Source organism: Dipodomys merriami, unplaced genomic scaffold (assembly GCF_024711535.1).
Source record: "Dipodomys merriami isolate MVZ:Mamm:240054 unplaced genomic scaffold, mDipMer1.0.p SCAF_34, whole genome shotgun sequence".
In the NCBI taxonomy this organism is placed as follows: Eukaryota; Metazoa; Chordata; class Mammalia; order Rodentia; family Heteromyidae; genus Dipodomys; species Dipodomys merriami.
Window position 1 is genome coordinate 817,723 of NW_027204937.1, and position 17,278 is coordinate 835,000.

Sequence of the window (17,278 nt, forward strand, 5' to 3'; positions counted from 1 at the left end):
ACATAGACTCAAATGCACACAAATGCACACACATGCATGAACACACACACGGGCACACACATAGACACACACACATAGACACACACACGCGCATGCACACACACATGCACACACACAGGCACACACACATAGACTCATACACACATAGGCACACACACATAAAGCCACACACGCACACACGCACACACACACATAGATACAGACACTCACACACATATACAGGTTCCAAGGCTGCTGACTCCGCAGCCCTCTACATATGTCCCTCATCATCTAGCTGTCACTTTTCCTTAGCACAGAAGCCTCTTTAGGGTCCACAGCCGCATGGAAGGGAGTGAAGATGGGGCGAGGGGAGCACAACCATGTCTAAGTCTTGAGGAAGTGTCCAGAGAGGCCTGCCTGGAGGAAGTGACCTTGGTGTCTGAAAGTAAATTTCATTTGTGCATTGTCACCCCTTCCCTCCTCTCTCACTTTTCCCTCCCATCCCACTCACAAAGTGTATAGTTCATTTCAACATAGTATCTAGTGAGCACCATTGCTGCATTGGTTTAGAAACCAGTTCTCTCCTCAAGAGTAGGGGCTACCTGCAGAGGAGACCCTATCTACCATGCTCGCTGATGCCACCTAGTGTCTGTGACTCCAGCAGCGGTTGTTGTGGTCACTTTACTTTTGGACAGGGTCAGAGGTGAGCAGGAAATGGGGAGTGAAGACCCTGGCTCCATCTTCTCCTCACAGGTGCCTGCAAGGAGCTTCTGGGACCAAGAACAGGAGGACAGGAACAGGGAGAGGCCCCAAACTGTGTTGAACTTAGAGAAGTTCATACATGAGTGTGAATGAGTATGTATAGCAGAAAGCTAGTCAAGACTCTCTTCTGATTAGAAGCTTCCAGAATCCCCCTACCCTCAGGAAGTGCCCTGTCTTGTCTTGGTCTGAAATATTAAAATTAAAATCCACCCTGCACGCCCCATCCCAGCATCTCCAAGTGGACCCTGCTGTGCTCTGTGGATGTGCTGCCTGTTACAGCTGAACCACAATGTTGAGCTGCCTCCTCCAGGAAGGCTGCTGGGACGCACTGCCCTCTGACTGGGCTCCCCCCACACCTAACCTGCCTTTCCTGTGTGCTTTGCCTCTCTTACCACCATGCTCTTACCACCTCCCTGTGGGCTTTGGTGGGAAGGCTGGAGCAGGTGCTGCCCAGGCTGAGGTGGGCCCTGCCCTGCCTGCCTGTCAGGCTGCAGGCTGCAGGGCCTCACTCTGGCCACTGGGTGTCCTCTGCTGGTTCAGCTGGGCACTGCCACTGCTTCCCACAATCTCCAGAACTTCATGGGGAGAAAGAAGCTCTTAGCCTGTCCCTCTGTCCCTCCTCCCTTCCTGACAGCTCCTCTGTGCTCTAGCCCTCCTGGTCCTATGCTAGCAGCCCCATCCTCAGCAGCCTCTCTCCACAAGCCCTTCTGACAGTTAGAAGTGCAGGCAGCTTTTCCTATTTGCCAGCCCTTATTGCGCTTCGGCACTGAGCCACAGTGTCCTTCTCCAGCCTCTTCCAGCTCCATTGGCCCAAGGAGGAGCCTGGGGCTTCTGTGGACAAAATACAACCTTTACCACTGTGACCATTGGGGCTCCCAAGAAACACCTGGAAAAATCCAATTCTCCTTTTCCTCTAGCCTCATGTTTCTGGCACTCAATTTCTCCTTTTGTTAAGCAGGGAGATAACCCTAGATCAGTGTGCCGCTCAAGTTGACTTCAGAGGAGTAGAAATGTGTGACAAAGGTGCCAATGAACACGGAGAGGGGAGGGGACTGCCTGACCCCTGGTCATCCCATGCCAGAACTGCTGAACGCAGACATGGAGACTCCCTCCTGTTCAGCCTCATCTGACTGCACAGGAGAACGGTACTATACATATGTGCCGGCACGTGGGGATCTTTAGCTTTATGAACCTCTCCTAAGGGTCCACTAGAACTGAGGGCTTGGTGGTTGAGGTGGTTCAGTTAGAAGGAGGTGGGATATTTGGAGGACAGGGCCTATGGGAGGCCCTTTGGGCACTGGGAATGTACCCCTGGAAAGGACTGTGGGACTCTCTTCTATGTTCCTCTCTACTCCTCCCCTTTCCTCCTCTTGCAAACTCTTCCTCTTCCTCCTTCCTCCTCTTCCTTCTCCTCCTCCCCCTTTTTCCTTCTCCTTGTCTGCCTCCTTGTCCTCCTTCCTCCTCGTCCTCCTTCCTCCTCCTCCTCTTCTTCCTCCTCCTACTCCATCTCTTGGTCTTCTTCCTCCTCCTCTTCTTCTTTCTCCTCCTCCTCTTCCTCCTTTTGTACTTGGATGAATCCAAATCAGGGCTCCCAGTTACTTGGCTGGTGCCTTATCACTTGAACCTCAGCCCTTTTTGCTTTAGTTATTTTTCAGCTGAGCCTTCACATGATTGCTCCCATGTATTTGGGATTACAGCCGTCAACCAACAAACCCGGCTTACTGGTTGAGATGCGGTCTTGATCACTTCTTGCCCAGGCACTCACAGACATTCTTGCTAGAGGAGGGAGCTTTGTGGAGGAAGCTGCCCAAAGGGGAGTTGCAGACACACTTCAGTTGCCAACAGAACACAGGAAAGAGAACTTCCACCTGACGCTCTTAGCCAACAATTGAACAATTGAACACAGCTGCTCTTTTTGTGACAAAAAGGTGGTGCTCCGTGGAAAGGAGCGAAGGAGTTCACCTCCCTCCTCTCCATGTCACTGAGGACCCTGCTGGTCCATGGCTGGTCCAGGGTGGTCCTGTGGTTCTTCGGAGGCTCTGCAAGCAGGTGGGAAGGGCAGCAGCTGTGAACCCCCAAGGGCCCAGCTCAGCACTGAGAATCTTCTGCTACCTGCCAAGCATGCTCAAGCCTCTGGGGAGAGCCCCCAGGGGTTGGGCTGCCGGTCCCCCCTTTCACCCTTCTGCCTGGTGCTTTCTGGATGCTTGTCCCTTTGGGTTCTTAGCCATGTGCTAAGAAATCTTTACAAACTCAGTTGCTTGCAACACTGAGATGTGACTGCATCTCTGCGTCATCTTCCCAGATTCTAAGATCTAGCTGCTGTAGACTGGAACTGAGAACCCAGGCTATCTCTCTGTGTGGAGGTCTAGGTAGGTTGGGATGCAGGACACAGAAGGAAGAGGGGGAGGCCAGAGAGGGATCCAGGCTAAGTTTAGAGTGCTGGGAGGAGATGGGTGGGAAGTGAGGACTCCTCCATGAGACTGAGCGGAGTCACTCACAGTCACAGTCGAGGGAACCCTGAGGGGACGGTGACAACTCAAGGTGAGAGACAGAGACCTGAGGGCAGGACTCTTGTCCAGTTCCATTAGGATTTGGGACTTTTTTTCGACACCCGCCCACTGGCTCCTTGGGCAAGGGCCATCTGACAGAGTGTGGAGGGCAGGATGAGACTGAAACCGCATGCTCCAGGCCTGCGGGTGTGTGTGGAAGGGGGTGGGCTCCACTAGTATTTAATCAGATGGGACCGTCCTGGGTTCCAGGTGTACAGCCCTCGGCACCTAGGTCTCTTTCTCCCGACTGGGAGACACTGGGCTGCAGGCGGGCCCCACACCGTGAGCCAGACAGCCCGGCTGCCCTGCGTGGCCGTGTGCTTGTCCCTTCTCGGGTCCTGGATCTGGGCGTCAGTGCCAGGTGCACATCTCTCCTCCTGCCCGATGGGCACCGACGGCTCTGGGAGGCTGCGGTGGTTACTGCGGGCCCTGACGCTGGTCCTGCTGCTGCTGCTGAGCCCTGCGAGGTCCAGAGCCCATGAGCAGCTGGATAGAGACAGGGAGAGCTTGGGGCTCACCTTACCATTGGAGAACCAGCATGAACCCCCAACCATCATATACCGGAGCTCTGAGGTGCGAGGAATGGGGGTAGTGAGGAGCCGCGTGGATGTCATTTCTTTTCTGTCCTCATTTTCCCCAGTGTAAGGGAAAATCTAAAGCGAAGATCCAAGAGAGCCTTATCTTCATTTGGCCACTTGCTTAGCGCGGTGCAGGAACTGTAGGCACCAGATGGGGAGATAGGTTAGCAGAATCTGCCAGGACTGGCAGCAGTGCATGGCTGCACCTGGAGGCAGAGGGTCGGGGGAGCGGTGGGGTGGGGCTAGGGCTTGTAGTGCACTCAGACCGCCTGCCTGAGGTCTGGCTGTGGTCCCACGGTGGTCGGGGGGGTGGGCACCAGCAGCAGGCATGGTGTAAGCAGGTACTGGTGATGTGTCTGGCTGCTCAGAGGGGATGAAGGGGGAAGGAGACTGGTTGATCACAACTTGCAAGGGCCCAGAGAGATGGTTGTCACAGTCAGGCAGCTGCTCTCTCCTCCTAGCCACACCTGACTTGCTCAGCCTCTGGGATGGAATGGAGAGACCCAAGGGGCCTATGCTGGGCCACAGGCTGCCAGGCCCTTGATCTGCTTCAGAGCACTTTTGCCTTATTCCCTGGGTCTTTTACACCTTTCCAGGGATCTTGTGGGACTGTGGTGCGGATAATAAGCCATGAGCTCAGCATGGTGCACTCCAGTCATCCCAGTGTTAGGAAGGCTGAGGCAGGACGACTGTGATTTTGAGGCCAGCCTGGCTTCAAAGCAAGACTGTGTCTCAAAAACTTAATTAAAATAAGTAGATAGATCATAACGAGGGCATTTCCAGTCATCACTACACATCTTCTGTCGCCCCCCCCCATATCTATTGTACAAGGCTGAGTGTCCTATCCTAAGAGGTGCACGAGCAGAGGCTGGACAGCCACCGGGACCAGGTAGAAGAGGGTGTTCATCCCTGTGGGAGTTTGTTCCAGGAAGTTCCTCAGGTCCACATGTTCATCCCATGAGCACTGTGGTGGAGTCAGATTTAGAATGCATGTGTGAAGTGTGTTGGGATTGGAACTGAGGGCATCGCCCTTGCTAGGCAGACATCCACCACTGAGCATCCCTCCAGCCCCTTGGTGCTCTCAATGTCTTATTAGCATACATGAGTTGTCTAGAGGGGTTTCATTGTGGGATTTACATACATGCATACGATGTGCTTGGATCCAATCTACTGCCTCTATCTTGTTCTGGCTATTTTTCCTTTAAGGTCAGTGGAGCTGGGATGGTAGGTGCCCACTACCATGTCTAGCTATTGGCTGAGATGGGCCCATTAGGAGCTGTTGGACTGGGACAGGGTAGAGCAGGTACCATATGGACGGTACACAGCAGTCCCTTCACTCATAGAGAGGCCACACTGGCCCAGAATGAGGACTTCTTTGTGTTTTTCAAGTAGAAAATCATTTCAACCTATCCTTCCATTACAGTAATGAGAAACCACGGCCCACAGAGCCTCTTCTCTCCCTGTGGAAGCGGCCTTGCTCTGATTCCCTGGACGTGGTGTGATGTGGGTAGTGCAGTCTCTGGAATACAGAGACTCTGAGGCACAGGATGGTTAAGTGGCTTGCTCCTGGCCAATAACTGTTGGGCGTGGTAGGGCTCAGATCCATATTTTCCTGGCTCTGAAGTCTGTGAGGCTTCTTGGGCTGCTTCTGGTGAGGAGAAATGGAGATGTGTTAGACTGGGAAGGAGGTTGGGACACTGGGTTGACTAGGAGCGATGGCTTTTAGACAAAGCTGCAGGGGTGACCAGATCTGTCTAGGGCTTAGAGAGCACATCTGTGTGCTCCCCCTGGGGACTGTTGCTGAGGGTGACCTACAGTTTCCCTAGGAGATGGCTGCCTTGTTTGGAAGTGTGTGGTGATGTCACTGGGGCTTTGTGTGTGTTGTGGAGAGGTTTAAGCCTCACCGAGTCAGCTGGTATTTGTAGTCTGTCTCTCTATGCCCTGGATCTCTTTGGCTCTAAGTTGATCTTTAGACAGGGACGGGGTCTTTCTTTTGATGTCCTCATGCTCCTTTTCCTACCTTGGGGCCAGAGTTCCTGGAAGGTGCCCAACACCTACCTGGTGGTGTTCACGGAATCTGAGAGGCAGCAGATGGAGAGTATTGTCCACTACCTTCAGAGCAAAGCTGCCAGCTGGGGCTTCATGTTCGAAGTGCTGCATGTCTTCAAAGACCTCTTTCCTGGCATCCTGATGAAATCTGACAAAGTGAGCGCACTGGACCTGGTGAGTCCCTGCTCAGGCATGCACTTCCCTCTGCTGGGGAAAGGCCTGCACTCACCCTCTGGTGGACATTCAGGAGACTGCAGAGACTTACTGAGTACTGGTGGGTCTCTAGTTCAGTGATGCAGGTGATGCCAGCCTCCTCAAGCAGCTTCTTTGTTAAACTGGCCAATTACCCTAATAGTACTTTGTCCATTCACCCTCATCAAAGCAGGAGGGATCTCAGTGCAGAGGGACCACATGGCCTCAGAGGGTAGAGCTGGACCCTCAGCTTCTGGCTCAACTGGCCATTGTCTTTGTGCTGGTGCATTGCAGCCTGTGCCCGCAGCTAAGGTGACAGAAAGGTTAGGGAGAGCCCAGGAGGGTGTGCAAGTGGGGTATGCTCCAGAGCAGAGAGAGGGATGAACACACACACACACACACACACACACAGGATGCCCTCAATTCCTGCTGGTGTCTCTACCCTCTCCCATATCCCCCACCTTCCGCATTGACCCAGCACCCAGTTGCCACCATTAGGGTTCATAACACTGTGGTCTAAAGAAGGAAATACAGGGGAAGGGAGTGAACACCTAGGATGGCCAGTGCTGACATCCTGATGTGGACATGGAGTCCTGGCCCCAGGTTCTTCCCCCACTGTCCAGCCTGCCTAAAACTGGCACTGCCTGGCTCCCAGATGAGATGTGCAAGCTGAATCCTTCCTGCCACTCATGTGGGATCAGCTACCAGTTGTGGGGGCACTGGTCACAGCTTCCTCCACTCCCAAGCCTAGGAGAGCAGTGAGGATCCTGGTTTGTCTTCAGGTCCATGGGAGGGGGACAATTGGTAGGCCATGCTGGGGGCACTGGTGGGATCAGGTGCGGCAAGTGCTGGGTGCTGCTGGTTAAGTGACTCATGAAATTGAGATCCTGTGTTCTTGGCATCCGCAGGTCCTGAGTCTGAGGCAGGTGAAGTTCATCGAGGAGGATTCCTTTGCCTTTGCACAGAGCCTCCTGTGGACCCCGCATCTGATTTTCCGTCACCAGAACCAGATTCGGAGCATCCTGTGGAACCTGCGGCGGATTTCTCCTGAGTGGAACCAGTCTCATAGCTTCAACCACAGCAGTAAGACCACAGCTGCCATGGCCCACATCTCCTCCCTATCCTGGCACCTGGCCCCCTGCCTGTTTTCTCTCTGTCCTCTCCAAACCCCACTTGAAACTGCACCCCCTGCTGGTACTCAGTGCACAATACAGAGACATTTGCCTAAGATTGTTATTGTACCTGAATTTTGTAAAATTTGGGGCCTTGAACTCAGGGCCTGGGTGATACCCTTCATTTTTTTCAGCTCAAAGGTAGTGCTCTACCACGTGAGTCACACGTCTACTTCCAACTTTTTGCTGGTTAATTAGAGATAACAACCTCACAGACTTTTCTGTAGGGTAGGTTTTGAACTGCCACCCTCAGATCTCAGCTTCCTGAGTAGCTAAGATTACAGGCCTGAGCCACTGGTGCCTGAATAACCACCTTCATAATTCCTTTTTTCATCTTCTCTCCTGCAGGCCACTCTTGCCAGAGGAAGAGGCTGGACTTGACTGTGACTTACAGTCTCTAATCTCTATAGCTTTCAGTCCTCAAAATAAGACCAGATTCCAGAGCTTCCCCCATCTAGTCTCTGGTCTCCCCCGGCCTCCAAGCCTCTCTGCCCACATTTCCTTCTGCCTGTGCAGAGAGAGGCAGAGGAGGAGACCAGGAAAATAACTGTATGGGGGGAAGGTGGTAGAGGAGTCCCAGTGTCACTGAGCTGAGGAAGGCAGTAAGGGCACCTGCTTGGGAGAGGATCAGAGGTTCTGACTGGACCCTGTAGTGTTAGAAAAGCCTGACACAGATGCTTGGAAACGACTTTGCTAGATAATTGGAGATGGAGTCTAGAGGACGTGTCTGCCCAGGCTGGCTTCACACCTTTAATGTCCTAGATCTCACATTCCCAAGTACATAAGAGGCTTGAGACACTGATGCCCAACTTTATTCATTTTTTTCCTCCTTTACCGTCTTGGAGTGTACACTCAGGGCCTCCTGCTTGGGAGGCAGGTCCTTTACCAGTTGAGCCATTTACATAGTAGTTATTTTCAGATAAGTTCTTATGTTTATGCCAGAAATATGAGACCTATGCCACAATCCTCCTTGGTTTGGTTGCTGAGTAACTGCTAGCTATCGGTTGAGATGAGGTCTTATGAACTGATTGCCTGGCGTGGCCTTGTATCATAATGCACTGGTCTCTGACTCACAGATAGCAGGTATTATTGATGTGAGCCACTATGCCGAGCCTTCCCTTCCTTCTTGTGTGAGTCCACTTTGAATTGAATTTAGGGCCACTGGTTCATCCTGGATGATCTTTTACTGGAAAGATCTCTTATCCAGATAAGGTCTGGTGGTGGTACTGGAATTGGAATCCAGGGCCCACATTAATGAGGTTACCACTGAGTACACCTGTAGCCTCCAGCTAGGTCTAAAAGGATCTGTTCTGGGGCCACTATTGACCACCTCTCCTGCAGGTTTGGAGTAGACAGTCTGTTTCCTGTCCCCTAGAGATGCCCATGATGACCTTGTTCCTACTTGGAGGAGTGGGGTACAGGGCTAGAGTCTTCTGGAGTCTTCTCAAGGGCTTGGCTAGAAGAGGCCATTTAGAAGATGTTGGGCTGGGACAGGATAGGGGAAGTACCATATGGTCAGCTATAATGTAGGCTGGGAGTATCAGTGCTGTCCTTCATTAATAGAGAGACCAATAGCACAGGTGACCAGCCTGTTTGTTATCCTCAAACCTAAACCTTGTAAGAGAATGGAGATTAGAGGAGGAGGTTCTGTGGAGATGGGTAGAACTTGGAGTGAGGTGGCTCTAAATCACGGAAAGCCAGCAACCACCAATAAAAGAGGAAAAGGTGATGGAGGCTTGTTATTCAGAAGCTTCAGAGGGAGTGTGGCATGGCTGATCATTTTATCTTGAATTTCTGGTTTCACTAACTGTAGTTCGAGTTGGTCAGCAGGACAACCATAGAGCTTGTGCTGCTGCAATCCTGCCTCAAGAGAACCAGTAGTAAGAGCAGGTCACTGAGGCCCTGCCTCCTGGCTGCTCCCAGCCAATGACAGAGCTCAAGGTGGAGCTGGGCCATTTGAGTTGATAACAAGACCCAAGCAGCATGCTAATGGAGAGTTCCCTGATTCTCTCGAATTGGCCACCTACATGGTTTTGGAGAGTTTCCTATCTTTTTTTTTATTGTGAAAATACTGTACAGAGGCGTTACAATTACATGAGCAAGATAATGAGTATATTTCTTATCAAGCATTAGAGCCTCCTCCTTTGTTTCCCCTTCCGATCCCTTCCTATGCCCCTCCCCCACCGTCCTCCACCCAATCCTCCCCACCCCATCAAAGTTGTAAAGTTCGTTTTCAGCTTAACGACTTGTACATCTCTTGTCTCACTGGCTTGGTCAGTAAAATATTCCCAATAGGAGGTAGTGGTTGGACTTTTTGAAGATTAAGTTCATGTACAGTCCTTGAAACAGTGTGCATAATTGGTAAGCAGAGCATGCCATCATTGATACACATGACCACCTATAACATCATCCTTCCGGTTCTCCTTTTCCACATCTCGCACAAATGTCACTGTGGGAAGAGAGGGACTACCCCGTGGAGGTGTATCTCTTGGGCACTGGCATCCAGCCTAATCACATGGAAATTAAGGGCAGGATCAACATCTCTAACTTTGAGAGAGTGCCTGAGGAGGAGTGGCAGAGCACCAGTGCGCCCAGGACACAGGTGAGCCATCCTTCCCCAGCCCATCCCAGAGGAAGATGAGGACCACCAGACCTGGAACACCATGGCCACCCTCCCCAGCCTTCACCGTCCATCCCCAGTCCTCAGCTGTAGGCAGGGAGGGCAGGCATTGCCAGTCTATTCGGAGTCTATTGGGAAATCATGGGGCGGGTGGCTTTCTCATCTGGCCCTTGTGTTGGTGGAACAGGAGGACAATTGTGTAGGCCATGGTACCCACCTGGCAGCTCTGATCAGCGGCCAGAGTGTTGGCGTGGCCAAGGACATCAAGATACACAGCCTGCGTGTGCTCAACTGCCAAGGGAAGGGCACCGTCAGCGGCATCGTCATGGGTGAGTGGCAGCTCCCATTCTGTTGTCTTTCCATCTGGCCATGGGGGCAGGGGCTTCAGCCAGGGAGGAGCAATGTCTCCAGACCCAAGAGGGCATGGTAGCCTCTGCCACAGAGTACCAGTGGAGGAGCGGCAGAACCCTCAAGGTTTCCAGTGCAGGTGGAGAGACTGAGGGCTCAAGGGAGCAGAGACCCAGCCCAAGTGAGCCCCTGTTCCATGCTCCTTCTCCATTCCATGTGCTCTGTGCTTGCAGAATTCTGTGTCATTTGTCATGTGGGCTTAGATCTCCACAGACCCTGAAGAGACAGAAAGAAATCCAGTTTCCCCTCCAACCATGGTGGGGCTTATTTCTCCCTACTTTGGCTCCATATGTCACCTTGGCTGAGCAGACTTGGTGGAGGAACCGGCAACCCATTGTCCAGACTATCCCAGTTTCTTCATCCACTGCATGGAGAGGAGAGGTGGGGCCCGGGTCTGAGAGGTCCTGCTGAGAGCCAGGCCTGTCGTGGCCATGGACAGGGAACAAGGAGGGAGCTCTGCACAGAGCTGCGGTGGCCAAAGGCTGAGCCAAGGGCTCTGGACGCCACACCTGGGGCTGGCAGGTGACATCCATTAACAGTTAGTGAAACCAGCTAGAGAGGGCGACTTGTCCAGGCTCACAGAGAAGAACCTGGCTCACAGAGAAGATACTGGGTTGAGGCTGACTCACCTTCCCCAAGAGGCCAGGCCCCTGGTCAGATGCTCAACTGCATGGAGTCCAGAGGTACACACTGCCCCAAATCTTATTCACAGAGGCTCCAGCTTTGTGTTCCATTGCAGGCAGGGATTAAGAGTCCCTGGCTCAACGCAATGACCTCTCTGCCTGTCTCATGCCTATGCTGATTGACCTTGGCCTTGACCTTTGATTCTCAAAGGTGATGAGTGGAGGGAAGGCTTGGATTCTGGGCCTGGCCTCAGAGGCCCAGATCCAGGAGTGGCTGAGGGGTCGGTCAGTCTAGCGACACTAGTGTGTTGCCAGGAGCTAAGCATATAGGCTTGTTTGCTGCAGGTGCCTGCCCTAGGCAGGTTTAGACCCCAGGACTCCAGGTCATGCTGGATGGCCAGAGGCAGATCATAATTGTGAGGGAGCCCCATTTCCCTAGGATGGCAGCCAGCTGCCCTTGGAACCCTGGAGACCTCCAGAGTACCTGTGCCTGTTTTATAATGGGTTGACAGCTGGCAGCAGGCAGCCAGGACAGGCTCAGGTTCCTGTGGGAGGGATGTCTAAGAGACACTGGAGCCAGGCCTAGAGTATGGTGGGTGATCGTGAAGCCTGCCTTCATTCTGAGAACAACAAGCTTCCACGGCACGCCCTTGTCCTGGAAAAGTGTAAGGACAGGTTGTTGTGAGCATCTTGTAAACCAGTCATCTAGAGAGGCGAGCAGGGGAAGACCTGGAGACTGGTCAGTTTGCAGCTGCAGTCAGGATTAATAACTCCCATGTGCACACACAGGACACGTGTGTGTGTGTGTGTGTGTGTGTGTGTGTGTGTGTGTGTGTGTGTGTGTGTGTGTGTGGTCAAGATCTGAGGAGTGACTCTTGCCATCTGGTGGTTGAGCCTCCAATCTGCAGGCCAGGCCAGGCAGGTTAGAATTGCCTGCAGTCTTGAATTAGAAGGTTGTGTGCAGGCAGAATTCCTACTTCCTTTGAGCCATCATGTGATTGAGCCATCATAGTGAGCAAGGCTTACTACCTTAACAGAAGTCATTAAAACAAAAAGAATAATGGATATAAATGTTAACCATGTCATGTGTGTATTGTGTGTGTGTGTGTGCGTGTGTGCGTGTGTGTGTGTGTGTGTGTGTGTGTGTGTACACACACTAAGATGCATTTCACATAACACAAGATCATCGAGTTGTCAATAATGAGCATCACTGCTGTTTTGGAGCGAAGGGGTTGGAGGAAGGAAGTGTGTCCCCTCCAGACAGTCATATGGCTCTGTTTTCTCAGGCTTGGAGTTTCTTTGGAAAAAGCTGGTCTCCAATCCCTCCAAGCGCATGGTAGTGCTGCTGCCCCTGGTGAGTGGGTACAGTCAGAGCATCAACGATGCCTGCAAGCGCCTGGCAAGGGCTGGAGCAGTGCTGGTGGCCGCTGCTGGCAACTTTCAGAGCAATGCCTGTGCCTACTCTCCAGCGTCGTCTCCTGAGGTAGGTGCCAGCAGGGCTTCCTGCTCATGTCCTGCCTTGCAGGTTGTCAGAGGCCCAGCCTCCACCCCCAGTGTGAAAAGGGTTGGGGCTAGTCCTGCCCTTCTTTAAACAACATCCCTACACTCCCCCCCGTCCCCCCCCCGCATGGAATCCTCCTCCTGTGGCATGCCTCCCCTCCTGATTGACATTTGCAGATCCCATGCCTTGTGTGGGGCTTGTCTGGCAGTACCAGGAGGAGGACACCTGTCCCACTTCCCCGATTTCTGGGCCCTGAAATGTGGGGAAGCTGCTTCACTCTCCCTCTTCCCCTGAGACTGGCCCAACAGGGCTACAAAGATGCTGAACTTGCCGGGCACTGGTGGCTCACGCCTGTAATCCTAGGTACTCAGGAGGCTGAGATCTGAGGATCGCAGTTCAAAGCCAGCCCGGGCAGGGGAGACCATGAGACTCCTATCTCCAATAAACCACCAGAAAACCAGAAGTGGCGCTGTAGCTCAACTGGTAGAGCGCTCACCTTGAGCTGAAGTGATGAGGGACAGCGCCCAGGCCCAGAGTTCAAGCCCCACAACGGACCAAAACAAAAACAAAGAAACAAACAAAAAAAAACAACCAAACAAAGATGATGAACGTAAAACCACCTGTGCCCAGCCTGGCTGATTATGGGTTGTCCCACAGCACTCTGCCTTCTTGATGACAACATTATATGTTTAGTATTTGTCTCGCTATTATGTACATTAAGCATGGGGAGCACTTTCGATATCCTGTGGAAGTCCGGGAACGGGACAGGGTATCAGCTGTACTCATGAGCCAGATTTTCCTCAGAAGGGGACATGTGCATGGGGCTTAAACAGGTACTATAGGAGTCGATCCATGTGCCCCTGAAGCCTTTCCCTCAAGTCTTTGCCACATTCCAGGTCATCACTGTTGGAGCTGTCGATTCCCAGGACCAGCCTTTCACCCAGGGACCTCTGGGGACCAACTATGGATCCTGTGTGGACATCTTTGCTCCTGGGAAAAGCATTGTCAGTGCTGACAAAGACTGTACCATTTGTTATATAAGAAAGAGTGGGACCGCGCAGGCTGCTGCCCATGTGGCTGGTGAGTCACTATGCCACTGTCCTGGCCACCAGGATTCCAGTGGCCCCTTTGGCCAGATCCTCCATATGCCAGGCTCTGCGCAGGAGGACCAAATGGGCAGACCTGATGGTGATGGTGCACTTTGCATCACTAGGTTTTAGAGGGTAAACAGGAGTTCACCTGGTGAACACAATGGCCAGTACCAAGGCCTGGAGGTAATAGGACAAGCTTTCACTATGGAAGGGCTTGCAGGTGGCTTCATTTTTGGGAAGAGCACATGATGTGTGCATGTGTGTGCATTTGTGTCCTAAAAGGAGTTCCCAGCTAGGACGGAAGGCCAGGCCATCACCTTGTCTGACCTCTCCCTCCTCCATCAGGCATTGCAGCCCTGATGCTAACTGCCCAGCCAAACCTCACTGTGGCTGAGCTGAGGCAGAGGCTGCTCCACTACTCTATCAGAAATGCTATCGATGACACCTGGTTCCCCGAGGAGGAGCGAGTCAACACCCCCAACCTGGTGGCTGCACTGCCCCCAAGCACCCAGGACACAGGTGAGCAGGGCAGGTGGGTAGGCAGAGGCCAACCTGGGCTGTGAGAGGCCCATGAGATGGTGACAGTCCCCAACCTGGTTGACAGAAGGACTGTCCTCCTCAGATAGGACTCCAGGCTCCAGGGCATTGTTGTAACTCTATAGTTTTACCTCAAAGTTTCATGTGGTATCATAGTTTCTCTACCTCACCTCGGGTTGAAGCTTTTTCTGCCGTCTCCTGGTGTTCCCCAAGAGCTTCCTTATCCTGTTCTTGTTGCAGGTGGACAGATGTTCTGCAGGACTGTGTGGTCAGAACCCTGGGACTTCAGGCTGACACACGCTGCTGAGGCTTACTGTGACCCGGAGGAGGAGCTGCTGGGCTGCTCCAGTTTCTCCCAGAGTGGGAAGCGGCAGGGCGAGCGTGTGGGGGTGAGCTGCACACTCTGTGTGCCCAGTCCTCTGTCCTCTGGATTCCAATCCCTGTCTCGACTTCAAAGGCCTGGGCTGGGCCAGGTTCTCCTGGGGGACTCAGGACAGACAGCACCCTCATGGGCACAGGAGGGAAAGGACAGCGGTGGCTTCTGCTCTCTGCTTTGCCTAACGCCATCTCTATGCTGGGTGTTTTTGTCTCATGCCTGTTGTTCTAATGTCTCAGGAGGCTTAGATTTGAGGATCATGGTTCAAAAGGCAGCCCAGTCAGGCTATGTCATGTGATTCTTATCTCCAATTATGCGTGAATGGGAGTTGAAGCTCTGCTGGTAGAATGCCAGGCTTGAATAATAAAGCTGAGAGACAGCACCTAGGCCCTGAGTTCAAGTCCCAGTACTGACACACCCCTTCCTTCTCCCTGCCTACCACGAACATCCACAACCAAGACCCTCAGGTTGGGATGACAGAGGCTCTGTGAGCTGAGAATTTCAAAGGTGCAGAAGTAGCTGATGGAGTTCCCAGACCCTAGGTGGCCCAGGGAAGGGTAGGGGGCCATGAAGGTGAGGTGGGTGAACATTTCTGTGCAGAAGTCAATGTTAGGGAGGTTTCTCAGGCGAGGTCTGGTGCGTCAGGGAGTCCACAGGTCCTGTGCTGCTGTCTCAGGTCACCTTGTCTCCACTTGGAAGCCATTGTCAGTGTTGGGAAGATTCATCTGAGCTGCACATGGCAGCAGAGCCTGCCTGAGCTCAACCAGTGCTGAGGACTCAGAAACCAGAACTTGCAGACTGGGTCCCTCTCAGACCTGATTTCCCAGTCCCCAAACCGCCTCAAAACAAGTTCCCATTCCTCTCTTGGACTCTCAGATCCTAGGAAACAGACGCGTTTGCCTGGCATTTGGAGATAGTCAGGTTTCTGCGGTGGCCAGATGCTGCCTGCTCCCCCGAGCCAACTGCAGCGTCCACACAGCTGCTCCAGCCTTGGTGGGGCTGAAGACCTACACCCACTGCCCGGATCCTGACCAAGTCCTCACAGGTAGGGGCTGGTCCTGCCAGGGTGAGTCAGAGGCACTACCTCCTGCTGGTCAGGAGCCTTGTCCCACACTTGGTCCCCATGAGTATGAGCAGCAGATTTAGGAGCCTCAGGAGTCATAGGTAAGCCAGATGTGCAACTTGCATGCCATGTGGCCTTGGGTAGGTTCACCTCTCTCTCTGTTTACCTCTCTCTTCCTCCCCTGCCTCAGTGGCAGCAATAAGATGGATGGCAGATGGGCTCCGGCTTGGGCACTGGGAGCTGTTTACCAGCTGTGTGGTGGGGAGCCATAGTTCAGGCCTGTCAGAAGTGGGGCACAGCTCAGGTTGATTCCAACTGCCACTCAGTAGCTGGCAAGTTCCTTCTCAGCCCTGAGCCCTAGTGTCCTCTTCGTGAATGCTCAGCTCTAATCCTGGGACAGTATGCTTTCTGGTGGCCACGGTTATCAGCCATCACTCTGAAGTCCTGTCTTTGGGCTAAGGACCTTCTGTCAAAACTTGCCCAGGAAAGTGTCTGGACGTCGTGGGTGAGGGCTGGACTTAGGAGCTAGGCACTGTGGATCTTGGGCTACAGCCATGCTCAGAAGGTGCTTGGTACCAGGTGGGGCTTAAGGGGCTCTAGGAATTATCTTGAATCACTAAGTCAGGAGCTGTTCTTTGACAGCTAAGCACTGGGGAGTCTAAAGTCTCTGGAATAGTAAGGGTCAGGTGAGGTTAAAAGCTGGCTGGATTAGGATTCGAAGCAATCAGATGAGCCCATTGGCTAGAGCCTTGTCCAGGACAAGAGCTCCATGTGGCTGCTGGCCTGGCAGGAATCCTGGCCTTTGGCAAAGCTGCAGAACCACAGGCACTCACTGCGTAGCCCATGCCAAGTTCCATTTGCAGGTAAAATGGCTGAATTCATTTCTTAAAGCCACACAGTCGGGAGAGGGGCTCTGGTCCTGGCTACCATAACCCTAATGTGGGCAGAGCCCGGGTCCTGCATGGGCAGCACGGGGACTTCCCAGGCATGTTCTGCTTCAGCTAAGCAGGAACTCTGTGAGTCGATGGTATTGCTCTGACTGTTTTAACAAATAGGGAAACTGAGGCTTGATGAAGTCCAGCAAGCCATGCACAATTTTACAGCCAGGTGCCCCTGATTCCCAAGCCCACAGATCCAAGCTCAGGCTGATCTTCTAGCTGGTGATGGATGGGGAAGGGACCTGAGGTGGGAGGGGGTTGTGGTGAGAAGTAGCTGAACATTTCTGGCCTGGGGATCCTGTCCCAGGGCTCCCCTTCTTTGGTGGAGAGGAGACCATGTGATTCCCAGGAAACTATGGCTCAGAGCAGTTGAGCTGCTCTCCCAAGGTCCTACAAGTCAGAGCTAAGCCAAAAGTCCTGCTGCTCAGGCAATGTCTCTTCTACTCAGAGCTGCTCCTGGGTTTCCCTGTGTCTGGATCCTAAAAATAAAGTACGTGATTGAGGGAAAGGGTGTCCGGCATCCCAGGGTGTGAGCTGGCCCTCTTCTGTTCCAGGCTGCAGCTCCCATTGGGAGGTGGAGAATCTTGGTGTCTTCCCACATCCCGCACCCAAGAGAGGTACTAATCAGCCCAGACGGTGCGTGGGACACAAGGAGGCCAGTGTCCATGCTTCCTGCTGCCATGCTCCGGGCCTGCAGTGTACAACGAAGAAGTACAGGCCTTTAAGCCCCTTGGAGAAGGTGAAGGGTTAAGGCTGTGGGAGGTGGGGTGGAGATGCCTGGGTCTGTATCCTCTTGGGGTGGTCAGTTCACAGTGGAGGACATATGCACGGGTGCGGTAA

General features: G+C 53.1%; 1 protein-coding gene across 1 annotated transcript in view; it reads left to right on the plus strand.

The window, feature by feature from the left end:
• The first annotated feature begins 9,724 nt into the window (after positions 1-9,724).
• LOC138803511 (proprotein convertase subtilisin/kexin type 9-like) overlaps positions 9,725-17,278 on the plus strand; it is a 9,684-nt gene continuing 2,130 nt past the window's right edge. The window contains exons 1-8 of the mRNA XM_069987620.1: positions 9,725-9,883; positions 10,089-10,230; positions 12,219-12,415; positions 13,330-13,513; positions 13,870-14,043; positions 14,302-14,450; positions 15,314-15,482; positions 16,993-17,177. Coding sequence (XP_069843721.1) covers positions 9,725-9,883; positions 10,089-10,230; positions 12,219-12,415; positions 13,330-13,513; positions 13,870-14,043; positions 14,302-14,450; positions 15,314-15,482; positions 16,993-17,177 — 1,359 coding nt within the window. The remainder of the gene's footprint in view (positions 9,884-10,088; positions 10,231-12,218; positions 12,416-13,329; positions 13,514-13,869; positions 14,044-14,301; positions 14,451-15,313; positions 15,483-16,992; positions 17,178-17,278) is intronic.